Source organism: Pelodiscus sinensis, chromosome 7 (assembly GCF_049634645.1).
Source record: "Pelodiscus sinensis isolate JC-2024 chromosome 7, ASM4963464v1, whole genome shotgun sequence".
Classification (NCBI taxonomy): Eukaryota; Metazoa; Chordata; order Testudines; family Trionychidae; genus Pelodiscus; species Pelodiscus sinensis.
The window spans coordinates 71,471,526-71,489,063 of record NC_134717.1 but is presented as its reverse complement, the minus strand read 5'-3'; the positions used below and the strand labels follow the sequence as shown (position 1 = coordinate 71,489,063).

General features: G+C 43.5%; 1 protein-coding gene across 2 annotated transcripts in view; it reads right to left on the bottom strand.

Annotated features, from left to right (window-relative positions):
• COQ10B (coenzyme Q10B) overlaps positions 1–17,538 on the bottom strand; it is a 32,467-nt gene that overhangs the window by 3,525 nt on the left and 11,404 nt on the right. For both annotated transcript variants that reach the window (XM_075934251.1, XM_075934252.1), the window contains 2 exons: positions 12,034–12,226; positions 6,191–6,292 (listed from right to left, as the gene is read on the bottom strand). In XM_075934251.1, coding sequence (XP_075790366.1) covers positions 6,191–6,292; positions 12,034–12,226 — 295 coding nt within the window. The remainder of the gene's footprint in view (positions 1–6,190; positions 6,293–12,033; positions 12,227–17,538) is intronic.

Below are 17,538 nucleotides of genomic sequence, written 5' to 3'. Positions count from 1 at the left end.
ATCATTGCCGGGTGGGTGATGAAATTTTTGGGTATAAAAAGTACAAAAAATAATAAAGCGCTGTAAAAGTTAACACAAAAATTCAGTTTTCTCCAAATTTCAGTTGTTGACATACACTCCTCCTTCCTCCCCCCCCCCCCCCCCCAGCTTCCTCTCAAGTACCCCAAAGTGTACATATCACCTCAAACAGCTCCTGGAAGCAGTAGTAGCAAGTACAGGGCCACATATGCCTCCAAGTCCCTTCCCCCAGCCTGAAGCCTTTTCCACACCCAAGAACCTGCACTCCCAGCAAGAGCCCACAACCCTTCCTCCACACTCCTGCTCCAGCCCTGATCCCCCCCACCATCCTCCAAAGCCCTCAGTCCCAGCCCAGAGCACTCTCATGCACCCCAAATCCCTCGTCGTCCCTAGTCCCACCCAGAGCCCACACCCATCGCTGGAGCCCTTCACACACTTCAACTCCGTGAACATTCATGGCCCTCCATATAATTTCCATATCCTCGTATGGCCCTCAGGCCAAAAAGTTTGCCCACCCCTGCTTTAACTATTTAAATATTCTTGCATATAAACCAAAATAAATTCAGTCTAAATTAAGAATTATCAAAGATAAATTAAGCTTGAGTAACTCATGACTTGTGTTAGTTATGTGAAATAGCCTGCCATATTACTTTGTACGGTCAGGGCTTTAGTTAGGGAATGTTCATCTACATACTACAAACTGAAATCATGTTTCTTAATTCAGTTATATTGGTTGCATATACAAGTGATGCTAGTAAAAAATCTTTTACCACATTTCCTTATGGATTAGTATGTGATAATTTACCACAATCACTACTAAGCTACAGAATGGAGCTATTTGTATTCAGATTGCTGGTGGTGCAGTCTTTCCTGTAAAATGCTTAAACATCAAGTGTCATTCTTCAGTCAAGATTAAGTACGGTATCCCAATTAAATTCCAAATGAGTACTCAGCCTGCCTGTAGCTTGTCCTCATAGCCCTCAAACAGATAAAAGCAGTCTTCATCTGAAGTAGTGCTACATAATATTTTATACGTTCCAGCACAGAAGTGATGTTTTACAGGATAAGGGCTTTAAGCAACTTTACTCAAGTGGGAGTGATATTAAGGCAAATATGTTTTGCAACTCTAAAAGCTCTTTAGGGAACAATAACAGGAGTTGTGTCCTGCAAAAAGTACCAGTGTTTAATTTCATTTAAGAACTTCTGATAGTACAGATTTTTCCAGTGAATTGCATATACACTGTAGTACACATATACAGAGTTGTGTTATGTAGGACAAATGATTTAAAAAGAGCTAAAAGATGGTTTAGACTAAGTCAGATAACTCTCCTTTAGAGTTCACTGCTGACTTGGCAGAAGACTGGTGAAAGGTGAAAAACCAATCAGGAGCCTACAGTTCAAATTTCTATTTTTGCACCCAAATCTACATCCTTAAAACCATATTTGTTTCACTTAAACCTTCAGTTATTGCAAATCAAAGCCTTATGCCAAATAAACATGTTAGTCTTTAAGATGCCACAGGACTCATTTTTGCTGAAACAGACTAACACCCCTCTGAAACTTAGTTTTACTGTGATATCCCAGAAGGTTATGGACAAGTCTCTGCTACTTCTGTTCCCACCAGTATACACTAACAAGTGATATCAAATAAATAATATATTTTAATCAGAGAGCAAGTATAAAGAATAATAGCCATTAGTGAGCTTTACTTTTCTAAGCTCTGTACAACATTTACTGATCCCTAAAACCAGATCAGTAAAGTACTGTAAATAAGTATTCATCTTAGTCTCACAGCAGGGGAAAAGACTTACTAAATTACTTGACTATAGCCACACAGCAAATCAGTGGCACTGCAAGGATTAGAATTCCCAAATGCCTACTCACAGTCCTCTTCTAAATTCAATGATCTAAATTGTCTCCACTTCTCTTACTCATACAAACCATTTACCTCTTCAAACCAGTGAGGATAGCAAATCCATGTAAAGTTGAAGTGTGTCCATTTTAAGGCAAATTTTGACTCTCTAACAAAGGTATCAACCTAGAATGCCATAAAGTGGTTTACGTAAAAAAAAAGATTATTTTTAAAAGTTTATTTCCTTAGAGATATCTGGATTACGTGATTTAAAACCAATCATTCTAACTCTCTCAACTCTGAGAAGGTTTGGAATAAAGCCTTCAGCATTTCTACACAATAATAATCAGTAGAATCTAGCATAACTACCTTCTTTGAGGAGCTTTAGGACAAGAAAGTTTTCTAGGAGGCTTTCATATTGTATAAGTGAAACAGCATGGGGGTTCATATTAGGGATGCTAAATTAGATTAATCAACTAATCGAATAGTCGATGGATTTTCCATCAACTAGTTGATATGGGTGCTTCCACTCTGAAATGCAGCAAAAGCCTGCCCAGCTCTTACTACAGTTCTAAGGCAAAAGTGCCATGCGGTGTTCTACCTTTGAAACATGTGAGTCCCTCCTGGGGCTCTTGTACATTTCAAAGCAGAAGCGCTGCACAGAGCCCGGGGTCAGCGGAGGGCTCACTGCAGGCTCCGTGCAGTGTTTCAATCTTATACATTTCAAAGATTTGTTTCCTTAGAGATATCTGGATTATGTGAAATAATAAAGCGCTGTAAAACTTAAAACAAAAATTGAGTTTTCTCCAAATTTCAGTTGTGTTGACGTAATCCCCAGACGTCTCTCGAGTACCCCTAAGGGTACTTGTACCACTGGTTGAGAAACACTGGGATAGTTCACACACTAGTTGACTAGTTGCTTCCCCTCCACTTGCTGCCTCTATCAGAAAGAGGCAGCAAGCAGAAGGGGGGGAGGGAGCGGGGGAGAGAAGCTAACAGGTTGCTGGGAGGAGCTGGCTTAAAAGCTGGTTGTCCCCAGTTCCAGCTCCGTTGTAGGGGTCAGGGATACAGCCCTCAGGGGTACTCGAGAGAAGTCTGGGGGTTACGTCAACACAACTGAAATTTGGAGAAAACTGAATTTTTGTTTTAAGTTTTACAGCGCTTTATTATTTTTGTACTTTTTACAACCAAAAATTTCATCGCCCACCCGGCTATGATTAAGTTGTTTAAACAAATATGTTGCAATGGTAGAAAAAAAATGTGTGTCTGAAAACTGTAAGTAGTGGGGGTACTTTTTTGGGGGAAGGAGGGGAAAAAATGGGTACTTTATAGAAAAAGGTTGAGAAACACTGGACTATCTGATCAGCTTTTGCTTATCGGATAGTTGACTAGTCGCTTATATCCCTAGTTCATACATCTTGCAAGCATAAATGGCATGACTTGCAGGATAAACAATTGAAATTTACAGGCATGTATCTATTTTTCTATTACTGAACTTGTGAAGTTTCTAGTCTCAGTAAACTGAAGACGATGAGCCCATGCAAGAGGGTCTCAAATTACAAAGATGTGCCAGAAGAGCTCTCTCCTATTTACAGGAGAGAGAGTTTGTTACACTAGAGAAATCCAACAGGTGGCAAACATCTATCCAGATTCTGAGCATAGCATTTGCTGCTGTAGGCCAGTCTATATTATGGAGGAGCAAGTTTTCAGGTGGGTCCCTGGCTTGGGAATGACCAAAAACATCATCCCTCTCCCCATATATGACCAAAAACATCTCTCTCCCTCTATATATATATATATATATATATATATATATATATTAGTTGGTTCTCCCTAACTTCATAGAATCATAGAATAATAGGACTGGAAGGGACCTCGAGAGGTCATCGAGTCCAGCCCCCCACCCTCAAGGCAGGACCAAGCTCCGTCTACACCATCCCTGACAGATGTCTATCTAACCTGTTCTTAAATATCTCCAGAGAGGGAGATTCCACCACCTCCCTTGGCAATTTATTCCAATATTTGACCACCCTGACAGTTAGGAATTTTTTCCTAATGTCCAATCTAAACCTCCTCTGCTGCACTTTAAGCCCATTACTCCTTGTCCTGTCCTCAGAAACCAAGAGGAACAAATTTTCTCCTTCCTCCTTGTGACACCCTTTTAGATATTTGAAAACCGCTATCATGTCCCCCCTTAATCTTCTTTTTTCCAAACTAAACAAGCCCAGTTCATGAAGCCTGGCTTCATAGGTCATGTTCTCTAAACCTTTAATCATTCTTGTCGCTCTTCTCTGTACCCTTTCCAATTTCTCCACATCTTTCTTGAAATGTGGCACCCAGAACTGGACACAGTACTCCAGCTGAGGCCTAACTAGTGCAGAGTAGAGCGGCAGAATGACTTCACGAGTTTTGCTTACAACACACCTGTTGATACAACCTAGAATCATATTTGCTTTTTTTGCAACAGCATCACACTGTTGACTCATATTCAACTTGTGGTCCACTATGACCCCTAGATCCCTTTCCGCCATGCTCCTTCCTAGACAGTCGCTTCCCATCTTGTATGTATGGAACTGATTGTTCCTTCCTAAGTGGAGCACTTGTATGTGTATTTCTTTCTCTCTCCCCTCCTATATATATATATATATATATAAGTTGTTTATACAAATATGTTGCAATGGTAAAAAAAATGGTATATATATAGGGGGAGGGGGAGAGAGAGAAAGAAATACACATACAAGAGTTAGGAGGAAAATTTTTAAAAAGTGAATAACTAAAAAAGGAAGAAAATAAATATGAGAAACTACAGAAGCAGTAATACAGAAAAAAAAGCTACCTAGAAGCATTTCAAATCAGATATTGCAACAAAAGGGCCAACATAGTTTTCCGCTACACTGGTTTCACATCATAGAGCATGAGAGGTGATACTTATACTAAAGTTGTATTCAAGGCAACTGTGTCTGGAATACATCATCTACTTGCAGCCACCTCATTACCAAACCATATGAACTGCCTGCATGCAGTTCATAAAAAAGCAAAAAGAAGTGAGTTGGGGCTGGAGCACTTGACTTGCATTGCAAAAAGACTGGAATAGAAGAGCTCAATATATACAGGCTGGCTAAGAGACAACAAAAAAGGGACTAGGTAATAATGCATAGTAGAAAATAAAGCACGATTAGAGGAAATAAAGAAAAGAAGAGTCTACTCCATGATACACAGAGAGAAAATGATACACTTCCCAACTGTGAAATCTATTTGGTTGGTTATTCCATAGCCTCTATCAGCAGAAGGGGTGAAATCCTCTCTATTGGAATATTTGAAACTAGAAGCTAACATGAAAACAATCCTGTATTTGTGGGGACAGTGTCTCTATCAGGGTGGGCAATTTTTGCAGATGGGGCCACTCGAAGAATATTGGTAAATGGTCACACACTGCCCTTTATTATATTAATGGAGGGGGGGTGGGACAGAGTTTGGGTGCAGGAAGGAGCTCCAGGCAGGTACTGGGATGCAGGTAGTGGGAAGGAGTGTGGGTCCAGGAGGGGGTTCTGTTCTGGGGCAAGAAGGGTGCCGAAGTGAGTACAAAGTGCAGACTTTGGCTCTGGCTAAGAGATGCTTACCACAGGTGCCTCCCAGCCTGCAGCACAGTGGGGCACTCAGACAGGCAAGCGGCCAGCATGCCATGGCAGACCCACGCCACTCAAAGTGGTCAGCTGCTGCTGGCATACGTATCCCTGCACGCCTCTTATGATCGGGAAGGATGGGCAGCAGATTTCCCCATGCCCACAAAAACCATCCCCACAGCTCTCACTGGCTGGAAGCTGGCCAATGAGAGCTGTGAAGATGGTACTGAAGGTGGGGCAGTGTGCCGAGACATTTTCCCTCCACCGCTCCAACAAAGGGAGTGCAGAGACACTCTTGCCAGCAGCAGCTAGCCATGATGCTTCCAAGACTGCCTGATCACTCTCTTGGGCCAAAAAAACATTTTCCTCCAGCCCCGGCCTGGGGGGTCATGGCAGGCTAGATCCAGCCTTAGGTCCATATTTTGCCCTCGCCTGCTCTGTATCATCAAGTAGGTTTTTTCCATCACTGATTTATGTATTTGTCTGGAAAACACTAGCATTAACTTTGTAATAGTTTGAGGGGGAAATACTCAACTTCCTGAAATATTTCATTACAATAAAAGCTAATGTTTTCATCAAAGAAGGATAGCTTGATTTTTCAAGTTCATGTGCTTAGCAGATTTTTCATTAATAGCAGCATATGTGTTCATAATGGCTATGGTTTTTCCACTTCAGTGAGCTTAATTATCATACTTACTGAAAAATCCAAGGTACATGTTCTTGGATAACCTGGGATTCCTGGACTGAAACGCCAAACTGTTTCCAGGTGATTGAATAGTTTCCCATCTGTGCAAGATGCCTAGAAGAAAGATGAAGAGTGAAGCTAAAACTAAGCTTGTGTACATTAGGTATACAAGGACAAAGTCTTTTTTTTTTTTTGGAAGCTGGTCCTGAGAAAATTAATGTTTTCACATTTCACTACATATTAAAGGGCCCAGTGCAGCTAAGAATTCCTCTTGCATTAAAGTCAATATAAGACCAGTTTACCTAAAGTATTTCCAATCAAATTATCTGCATAAGAAGTAATTCTTAGGTGGAAAAAATTGGATGTGAAGGGGTATAATTTCTGTTCTCATATCCACACAACAGATTTAAGACCTGGTTCAGAAAGCAAAGATAGATATATGTAGGACAAGCAGAATAATGCCCTAGTATTATACATTGCAATTATTTAGTTCTATTGTGCTGTAAGTACCATAGTTTTAATGAAGTATATTAATATTTAAACTTTACTATTTCTTATGTATAAAATATATGCATTGAAATGCCTCCAATATTTCTCATCACGCCATATAAGTGATCTTAATTTGTAGATATTGTCTTTTGATGCTAACTAGTATTAGTGCCTAAAAGTTAAGCTACTGGTTGGTGCTGGCTTCATAAACTCCTCCGAGATTGGAAGATCAATGTAGCCCTTATTTTCACTCATTCTTCTTGCTATCCAAACCAGATTTTGGGCTGATCATACTTCCAGCAGAGAAGGACTGAACAATGCTCTTTCTTCACGAAAAATGCTAGGGATGTAATAGTGCAGTCAGTTAATCATTTAAACTGATAAGCAAAGACTTTTCGGTTAATGCTACTGACTACACACATTCTCCCTTTCCCCTCCTGCAGCTCTGAGCCAGCAGCTCGGCTCAGTCCTGGCTCATGCTGGGACCTGGGAGATACACTGGCTGAGGCTCTGCATGAAAATAATTCAGGAGCCAGCAAGCAGGCAGCCCACCTCTGTTCCGGCTTGTGCTGGTTCCCAGGAGCAACCCCTCCAAGACTGCTCAGCAATAATACTTTCCTTCCAGAGCCACAGCGGGGGTAGCTCCCGGGATCTTGTGCAAGCCAGGACTGCCTGCCCACAGGCTTCACAATGACTTTCCCTGCAGAGCTGCACAGGGACTAGCTCCTGGAACCTGGTGCAAACGCCTAGGACCTGGCGTGAGTTGGGACTAACTGGTCTGCCGGCACCTACATTACTTTTCATAGTGATAGAGATGTAGCCGTGTTAGTCTGGTGTAGCTGAAACAAAAAACAGGACTATGTAGCACTTTAAAGACTAACAAGAGGTGATAATTGGAGAAGCTATCTTTGTAATGGGTAAGATAATTAGCGTCTTTATTCAAACTTGAGTGTAAAGTGTCGAATTGAAGCATGAATGACAGTTCAGAGGATTCTCTTTCAAGTGAAGTCTTAAAAGGCCTTTGAAGCAGGATGCAGGTAATCAAGTCCTTGAGACAATGTCCTTTCTGGTTGAAATGGCAAGAAACTGTTTTTTCTTTGTGATCCTGTCTAATATCTGTTTTGTGGGCATTGATCCTTTGGCGAAGTGTCTGAGATGTTTGTCCAATGTACGTAGCAGACGGACACTTTCGGCACATGATAGCATAGATTATATTTCTGGATGGGCAGGAATATGTGTTCTTGATCTTGTAACTCACTTAGAAAGGACATTGTCTCAACGACTTGATTACCTGCATCCTGCTTCAAAGGCCTTTTAAGACTTCACTTGAAAGAGAATCCTCTGAACTGTCATTCATGCTTCAATTCGACACTTTACACTCAAGTTTGAATAAAGACGCTAATTATCTTACCCATTACAAAGATAGCTTCTCCAATTATCACCTCTAATATCATTAGCTCACAGACATTTACCTCCCCCCATCCCCCTTCTGTTCCGAAATTTGATTTGTCCTTTTCATATGTGTTCTTTTTTTAATTGTACCCTTAGGTATATATGGTTGTGACAATTTTCTTCCACTCTTTGATCTGAGGAAGTGGGTCTGGCCTATGAAAGCTCATCACCTATTAAACCATCTTGTTAGTCTTTAAAGGTGTTACTTTTCATACAGAGCCACAGTGGAGATAGCTCCCGGGATCTGGCATGAACCAGGACTGAGTGCTTGCAGCGTTACTCCTTATCGATTAATCACGTAGTCAATAGGGATGTTAGAGACTGAGTAGGCAACAACCCGATAAGCATATGCTTATCAAATAGTCAAGTCACTACTCAACTAGTTGCTTCCCCTCCCTTGCTGCCTCTATCTGATAGAGGCAGCAAGGGGGAGGAAGGGGGAGCAGGAGCCAGTGCTGGGGAGAGCCAGCTTAAAAGCCAGTCCGTCCGTCCCCCCCCCCAGCACCATCTCCGCGGAGGGGTAGAGGAGGAAGAGGCACAGCAGGGGACTGGGTAGAGCCAGGAATCATCTGATTCCCAGCTCACGCCAGGTCCCAGATGCTGTGCCTCTGCTTTTTAAATGGAGTAAGAGCCACCCAGCTCTTATTCCACTTTATGGAAAGAGCTGCAGTGGAGTTAGCTCCCAGGGTGGAGAGCTAAACCCTGGCTGTGGCTCTGCAGTTTCCCCTCTTAACTAGTCGATGGAAATTCCATCGACTACTCGATTAGCTGATTAAACACAATTTTAGCATTCCTAGTAGTCAACAAAAATTTTGTCAACTACATGATTAACAAATTACATGCTTCTTAACATCCCTACCAAATACTGCTCCTCAATTAACATGGAATTTCTTGAAAAAAAATTATGATTCCTTCTCAGCCCTGGAAAACAACATGCTGCCATTGCAAGTCTTCAATAGATGCATCAACATAAGAATCTTTTCCTTCACATCTCCCACTGTTGATACCAATGACTGAACTTTCTCAACAGCAACAATGGTGTTGAGGTGCTGCTGGTGTTTTTGCTACCATAATAACATACAGAATACCAGCTGCCTTGTCTACATTACCATTCCCAAATTGCCAACACTGATGGATCGCAACAATGAATCATTTTAGAAAAAACAAAATCTGGTATAGACAAAGATGGGGGGGAGAGGGGAAAATCACTCTCAGACCTAATACCAAAGAAAGATTTCTCTCCCCACCACCATTAGAGGTGAAATATTCTAGTCTTCTCCAAGACAAGATATGTTCTTTTAAGGTGAGCTAAAAGCAAAGACATAGTTGACGAGCAGCCTGATACCTACATTCACAGTTAGGTCAAGAGCCACTCCATGCTCCATGTAGGAAAATGGTAAGGACAGAGTCCAGTCAGTATGTGAATCCTGAATTTTTACTGTAACTGTTCAACTGTCTCAGGTCGATGAGAAAGAACCCCTTTCTCTCCTCCTCCCCCCCACCCCTCTGACCCGAATGAGAAAATTCCTTAAAACAAGGCCCTTCTTCCACTGTACAGCCTTGGTATTTTAATTTCCCATATTGAAAAAATCCATTTCTGCTCTGAGCAGTGTTTGAAATGGGAAGTTACCAGAAAGAATGAAGATGGGAGAAAGTGTAGAATTTGACTGAGTATCTGACCAATTATCTTTGACACCGGCTATCAGTGTTAATCCTACTCCATGCTGCAAGAAAATGGACTAGATGTCACAAAGTGAAGGAAAGGTGCAAGACGGAAATGTGTAAAAGAACTGGAGATTAGGGTTCCAAGCAGGGTTCCCTGTAAGGGCCACACCTGCGTGGGCTTGCACCAAGGATTTCATTCCTGCCCACCTCCTCAGCAGAGCCATGCAGCTGCAGTCCCAGCAGCTCTGTGGGCAGGGCTGTGGCCGCATGGTGGGTGACTGCCCACCCCAGGAGCAGCTGGGCAGCCACCACGCAGCCTGAGGGGACAGGGTGATGCTAGGAGAGGAGAGGAGAGGAGAGGAGAGGAGAGGAGAGGAGAGGAGTGGGTGCTGGGAGAAGAGGGGTTGAAAGGAGGGGTGGGCATGAGAAAGGAAGGGGTTGGAGAAAGTCATGTGTGAGGGTGCAAAAGAGTGTGAGAAGAACTGGGGCAGAGGCTGGTGAAGGGTAGGCACCAGGGAGGAAAAGGGCAAGGCGGAGCAGGTGTTGGGAGGGCAGGGGCAGTGAGGGAAGGGGAAGACACCAGGAGGATGCAGGGGGTCAGGTAAGGTGCAGGTGTCAGGGGGATTGTGGGGGTGAAGCAGAAGGGCAGACATGGGGAGGGGAGAGGAGGGAAGGGATGGGCACCAGAGGGTAGAAGAGAGAGGCAGGGCAGGTGGGTAGAGGGAGGTGTTAGGAGAAGCGATGGGGAGGGGAGATAGAGGAGGGCTTGGCACAGGAAGGAAGGGCAAGTGCAAGGGTCAGAGAGGATGGGGAAACGGGGCAAGTCCCAAGAGGGCTGAGGGGAGTGAGAAGGGCAGGAGCCAGGATAGCAAAGGAGAGTAAGTGGGGAGCAGCAGCAGGCACCAGGGGAGCAGATGGGGCAAGGGGAGGATGAGAGACATGGCAGCAAAAGGAAGAGGTGTATAAAACTTGGGTGCCACAGTGGCACACATCCGAATACACACACACGAACTCAATATTGGTGCACAAGACAAAACTCACTTCACTCATGGATGGAAAATCTTAGAGGGAATTCTGGTTGCCAACAACTCTTAGATTTGAACCTAAGCTAGTGTAGAAGACAAAAGAGCAGCAGAAGTGCCAGACCTCTGCTTAAAATGTTTTCCTTTTATTCTGCCTTTTTTGTTACTGCTATGGTTAAAGCTTATTGCGAGGGGTAAAAGGAAGCAGATGAAAGTTATTGTCTCTGGAACTTAAAAGATGTAGCATAGTCCCTTCTCTTCTGACCAATTTAACCTGAAAGACAGAGCAGTAGATCCATCTTTCATCAGTCTTTCTACCAAATAAGGCTTCACCCATTAAAGGACTTAAATGATCTGGCCTATCTGTCTGGAAAGGCTCAAGTCATGAATACTGGAAGAGAGTGATGTCAGATTGCTGAAGTGTCTGAAGCATCACACCCCTTTTTCTTTGAGGAGCGGGCAAGTCAAAATTAATTTTAGGTTTAAAGAGGGTTATATAAGAAATATACCTTATAATGAAGAAAACCAGGAATTGAGATATTACATATATCATATAAATATCTGGTTATTTCTCACATATTAAAAAGAATAAATCAAAGATTTTTCTGCTTTGCAACTTAGATGTTTAATATCCCTCAACTGTAATTAAGTCTCAAACAAAAGCTACACACAGAGGGCTCGTCTACACTGGCCCCTTTTCCGGAAGGGGCATGTAAATTTCACCAGTCGTCGTAGGGAAATCCGCGGGGGATTTAAATATCCCCCGCGGCATTTAAATAAAAATGTCCGCCGCTTTTTTCCGGCTTTTAAAAAAGCCGGAAAAGAGCGTCTACACTGGCGGGTCTTATTCCTACTTTGAAGTAGGAATAAGATCCTCCGGAAAAGGGCTTTTTTTCCGGAGGATCGGGGCCAGTGTAGACGCTCTTTTCCGGCTTTTTTAAAAGCCGGAAAAAAGCGGCGGACATTTTTATTTAAATGCCGCGGGGGGATATTTAAATCCCCCGCGGATTTCCCTATTACGGCTTCTGAAATTAACATGCCCCTTCCGGAAAAGGGGCCAGTGTAGACGTAGCCAGAGAGTCTTTCAAAAACTACTCCAAGCACCTTTCTGAATAAATTTAGAATTGTGTTTTGAAGTCATGTTTCCTATTTTCTTTAAAGTATTAATTTTATTCAAGCAGCTATTAGGAAATGTTACGTAAAAGAAATACACAGAATAAGAATTACCTTAACCAAGTGAGGTCTCACTAGGGTAACAACGGATGTATATTTCTCTACCACAGGAGGAAATCCTATTTCTAAGTGGGCTTTGCAGTATCCAGAACGTTTGGATATTATATCTGACTTTTTACACCAAGGAACAAAGAGTTTGTAGTCCTCCACAACAGCTACGACTTCATACATTTCCTGCATGGAATATCTGGAAATAGAAACATGTTGTTGTTACCAGTTATAAACTGTATTAATGTAAATATAAAAGCTTCTGCGCTACTGTAAGTTATGTGGGCAATTCTGATATTTCCAAACATACTTGAGTTCTTGAATTTACAGCCTTAGCATACTTTTAATATTTTAATGGTAATTTATACAAATGGTGACTACATTGTGTAAAAAGCTAAATGAAGAACATTTCCATTCTAAAAATCATATAATTTTGTATCTTTTTGTGATTCTATCAAATGAAGACAATATAGCTATTCTAAAAAAAGGTATAGGTAATTTAACCTATTAAAACTTAATAAAGAATTGTAAAGCAGTTTGGCACAAATCAGTATTTGCCCAAAGAAAGCACAACATTGGAACAGACAAGGTACCACACGTTGGGATGAGATATATTGGTAAAGCTAGGTGGGGAAGCTAGCATAGCATTTACCCACCATCTGTTCTGTCAAGCTGCTGTTATTAGTCCCTTGTTTTCGAGACTAAGGTCCCAATCCTACAAACACACAAATGAGTAATTTTTAATTTCATACATATGACTAGTCCCTTATACCCGTAAGTGTTTGCAGGATTGGAGCCAAGTTACTCAGTATTACTTGAAAAAAAATTAATAAAAAAAGCTGAAAGCTCGTTTCAAGCTGTCTGCATATGCAATTGTTAAACATTGTTGGCACTAAATTTTAGAAGAGGAGGAAACCTTTTAAATGGAAACCATTTAAATTTGGGTGGGGGGGGGGCCCTAAGCAACTTCTGTATCCAATTGACTTAATAATAAATAATAATAATAATAATAATAATAAACGCTAAAAGAAGCTATTAGGTTAAGATGCTGGACTTAAAAAAAATCCCCCTCCAACTTTTTGATAAATCAGAATCTCATTCAAAGCCTTAAGAAGAAAGGAAGATGGAAATTCTAGATTTGTTTGGTCTTGAAGTAATTTTCTAATGAAGTAAATGCAGAACAGAATTGTTACTGATTCTGATCCATATGCAAAGTTTTAGTCCATGGTAAATATTTATAGATATAAATGGTCAAACAAGGATATAAGTAGCTTGGGGGAAATGCATTTCCTGTTATTAACATTTTTCCTGTTATTAAGACTCTTTAAATACTGTGCAAGTGATTTCCACAAAACAGATTTTATACCTCTAGTTTAGACAAGTAAAACTGTAATAAATTCTACAGATTCTGTAATTCTGTAGATTTGTATCTTTTCATTCCACTCTTTAGCAAATCAGCCACATTAGCATGTTTTGCAAATCCACATGCTTTTAAAATATACACCCTATTTGAAGAAACTGTATTATTAGAAAAACAGATACAACTATGAGGCTATGTCTAACACTATGGGTTTTGCCGGAAACGGCAATGCAAATGAAGCACTGATTAGCATTTTCTTGCACTTCATTTGCATAATCTCTTCTGATGCATTTTTGTGTAAGAGGTTTTTGTGCAAAAACATGCATCGTGGACGTTTCCTTTTCATACAAAAACCCCCTTTTGCGCAAGATCCTTATGCCTCAAAAAAGGAGGCATATCCTCCTCTGTCTCTGATTGTCCATTGGGAGAAAAAAGTACCGTCATGCATCTTTCTGAAGAGACATGAGTTCTGAAACATGTGGGCATCATGCACCTTTCCTGACTATCCGACATTGAGGTCAGCGAAGTGTCCCTTGTGATTCATGAGCGCCTGCAGCACCATAAAGTACCCCTTGTGGTTGTACTCCAAGGCCTGGTGGTCGGGAGTCAGGATGCAGATGTGTGTTCCGTCTATGGCCCCCCTGCAGATGGGGAAGTCCATGTTGGAAAAGTCATCCACGATGCTGTCCACGTTGCCCAGAGCAACGATCTTTTGTAGCAGGACATGGTTGATGGCTTTAGCTACTTGTACAAGCACAGCCCAGACTGTGGATTTCCCTTCCCCCAAACTGATTCCCGACTAAGCAGTAGCTGTCCGGTGTAGCAAGCTCTCAGAGGGCAATGGCCACACACTTCTGCACAGGGATGCCGGGTCTCAGTCAGGTATCCTGTTGCCTCAGGGTAAGGATGAGCCACTTGCAGAGTTTGAGGAAGGCAGTCTTGCACATGTGGAAATTGTACAGCTACTGCTGAGCGTCCCATCCCTGCATGACGATGCAGTCCCACCAGTCCGAACTGGTCTCCTTCTGCCAAAAGCAGCATTCCACTGTGTCCAGGGGATTGAGAGGCATGCATAGTAGCAGGATAGCAAGAGCACCAGGACTTGGCTGAGCAGCACCTGCAGGCCATGCTGGGGTTCGTGCTCCTCATCGTGGTCTAGTTCCTGGTGGAGCAACATGCAAGCACTGCTGACGTACTGAACCATGAAGCGCAGCACAAGAGCCAAGAGTATGGTACTACTTTGCAGAAGCTCTGTCTCCATGGTCACAGTGCTATGGCATCCACATGGGTAACCAGAGCACAACAAAGCATGTGCCTACTGCGTCCCTTTTCTGTCTCCAGAGGTGAGAGTGAAGGAGTGTCACATGGGCATGGAGAGGAGCTCCTAGAAGCACCCGTCAGTTTTCCGGACCAAGCGGACACCGGAAGTATCCACTGTCCTGACACACTCCCCAGAGTGCTTCCTGGGGCTCTTGAGTCCAAGGCAGGCTCTGTTAATGTGAACGCACTACTTCTGACTACATTTGATTCTTCCCCATAGTAAGGGCGTGGAACTTTGAATTTGTAAATTTGGGTGCCCAGAAGTCGAACTTAGTAATCGCCTAATGTAGTCGAACAAAATAATCGCCTAATGTAGACATGTGTGACGGGGTGGAGCAACCCCGTCACTCGGGCGAGACGAACGGGGCCGCCACGGAGCAAGCAATCAGCGCGGCAGGCCCGAGCGGGGGTGGAGGGACGCGTCATCACGCAGCGCCGGGGCGCGCCGGTGATGACGTCAGAGGAGCGACGCCAGGGAAGGCAGAAAGGAGGGGAATAAAAGGAGCCGGAGAGGCCGGGGTAAGGGGGGCGGAACCGGCGGGACCGGCAGAACCAGCAGCGGCGGCGGGACCAGCGGCGACAGAACCAGCGGCGCCAGAGCCAGCGGCGGCGGGACCAGCAGCGCCAGAACCAGCGGCGGCGGGACCAGCAGGAGCAGGAGCCGAGGAGAGGGAGAAAGGAGCCGCGGAAGCCAGGCAAGGAGGCAGCGAAGGCGGCTGGGGACCCGCAGAGGCCAGCGGGGAACCGACAGAGTGAGGGCCGGCGGAGTGGAGCAAGACCCAGGGCGGGCTATGGAACCCGGGAGCGGGGGTGTTTTGGGGTACCAGCCCCCCCTGCTACCACTGAGAGGGCGCCTCTCAGTGTCAGGGCCCTGGGTCGGGGTCCGGAGAGAGGGCGGGCCCGGACCCCCCACTCCGCCCAGAGGGCCAGAACCAAGGGGTACATTGGGCGCGGTCTAGTGGCAAATAGGAGGGGCGGCGGCCCGGACCGGTGACCCCGTGACATGGCCTCAGAGACTTTTGAACGAAACTGGTTTTGGTTTACCCAGTTATGACCCTTTGAAAGTCACACTTTGCTCCAAGTGGTACTTAAAAATATAGCCCATGGTAGGTTACATTGTATATGTTTAGCTACATATTCAACTCCTTAATTCTTCAAATGGACAGATTTTCATTTCCAAGAGTTTCTGGAAAACAACAGACCTAATTAAGAATCCTCCAACTGCTGCTCCTGTAGTCTATTTACTTCTACCTGCCCCTAACTCCTCAACCCATAACTCCTACCTGCCCTAACTCCTCAACCCATAACTCCTCTTTCTTTTTTCTTTCTCCCTCCTGTTTTGTCTTTAACCGCTCTCCTTAGCTGTCTCCTTTCCCTATTATTCCTAATTATAAAAGGAAAACCCTTACTCAGTCCCATATCTGTATCCTTAATTTCTTAAATCTTTTAGCATGCCATGTACTGCCTAGTTTAACCTTCAATATACACCCATCAATTACCTCAGCAATTCCATTATCTTATTCCATCAGCCCTTGTCCTTAAATCACCCTCATCCTGTGTCCCACATTTTGTGGTCTTCCCTCAAACCTCCTGTTTAAACTTCACAGAACAAATTCCTTGGGGGGGGGGGGCATAGACATCAGTATTTTCTGTAAACTGTGTGTCTGTGTGCCACTCAGAGAGATTTAAATGCCACCCCGCTGATTAGCAGAGCGCAGGCAGCTAGGTTGTTTGTTTCTAATGATGGGAGTGGGTCACATTAGCACATGCTTCAGTGCACATAAAATTTATTCTGCACATGGACTAGAAAAGATTAGAGGGAACGCTGATGGGCACTTTTATTTGTTTGAAGTCTTGATTACATTTATGGTGGTTTAGTACAAGTTAAGTGAGAACTGCCCATACCCACAAAGTGCTGAGCTCCTCCTAGAATACCCTGAATTCCAAAATGCACAGCATTTTTCAGGGTTGGATCCTAAAAAAAGGATGATGATGGGTTTAAATTAAAGATTAAAACATTTTAAGAAGTATTTGGAAAAAAAAATCTGACCTTGATTTTTCTCCTAAAACAATTGGTGACGTGACAAATAATTACAGCAAATAGAACATGCAGCCCTTTTTCTTCTTCAAGTGTCCCAATGTCAGTCATCAAATTGAGAAGAGAGAGATCCTGAACTCCGGTGCTTGAAGTAAAATATCCTGTTCACTTTAATTGTAATATTAAAGGCTTTTTTAATGAATTCTACCAATTTAAAACAGAGCTCCCCAAACGGTGGGATGCACCCCCCAGGAATGTCTGAGAGACTGGGTCAGGGCCTGGGTCAGCTCCCATGGGGCCAGGGAATGCTAGCCAGGCGCTCCCTGCCCCCAGCTCTGCTCCAGTCCCACCATCAGCCAAGTCTCAGACTCCCACCCCCCACTTGGCCCCACCTCCAGCCTTAACCACTGGCTGCAGCTTCATTCCTGGCCTGGGGATGAGGCTGGGAGCAGAGCCACACCTGGTGACAGCCCCATTCCCGGCCCCAACTGCAGCCTCTGTCCATATCTGGCCCACTCCAACCCCACTCCCAGTGTATGGGGGGAGTGATCCTCACATTTTGGGGGCCACTGATTTAAAAATAACTCCATGTTTAAAAATCATTTTAATTCCATCTTTAAATATGTCAAAAATGAAAATTTATGGATCCAGCAATAAAATCACATTGGCAAAAAAATTTTAAAAAAACCTGCAAGTGAGAAACATCTGGATTGTGGCCAACACTCCTTAGTACCAAGAGACCAAAATTTATAGTATTCTAACTAGGACGGGGGTTGGTAACCTTTTCAAACCA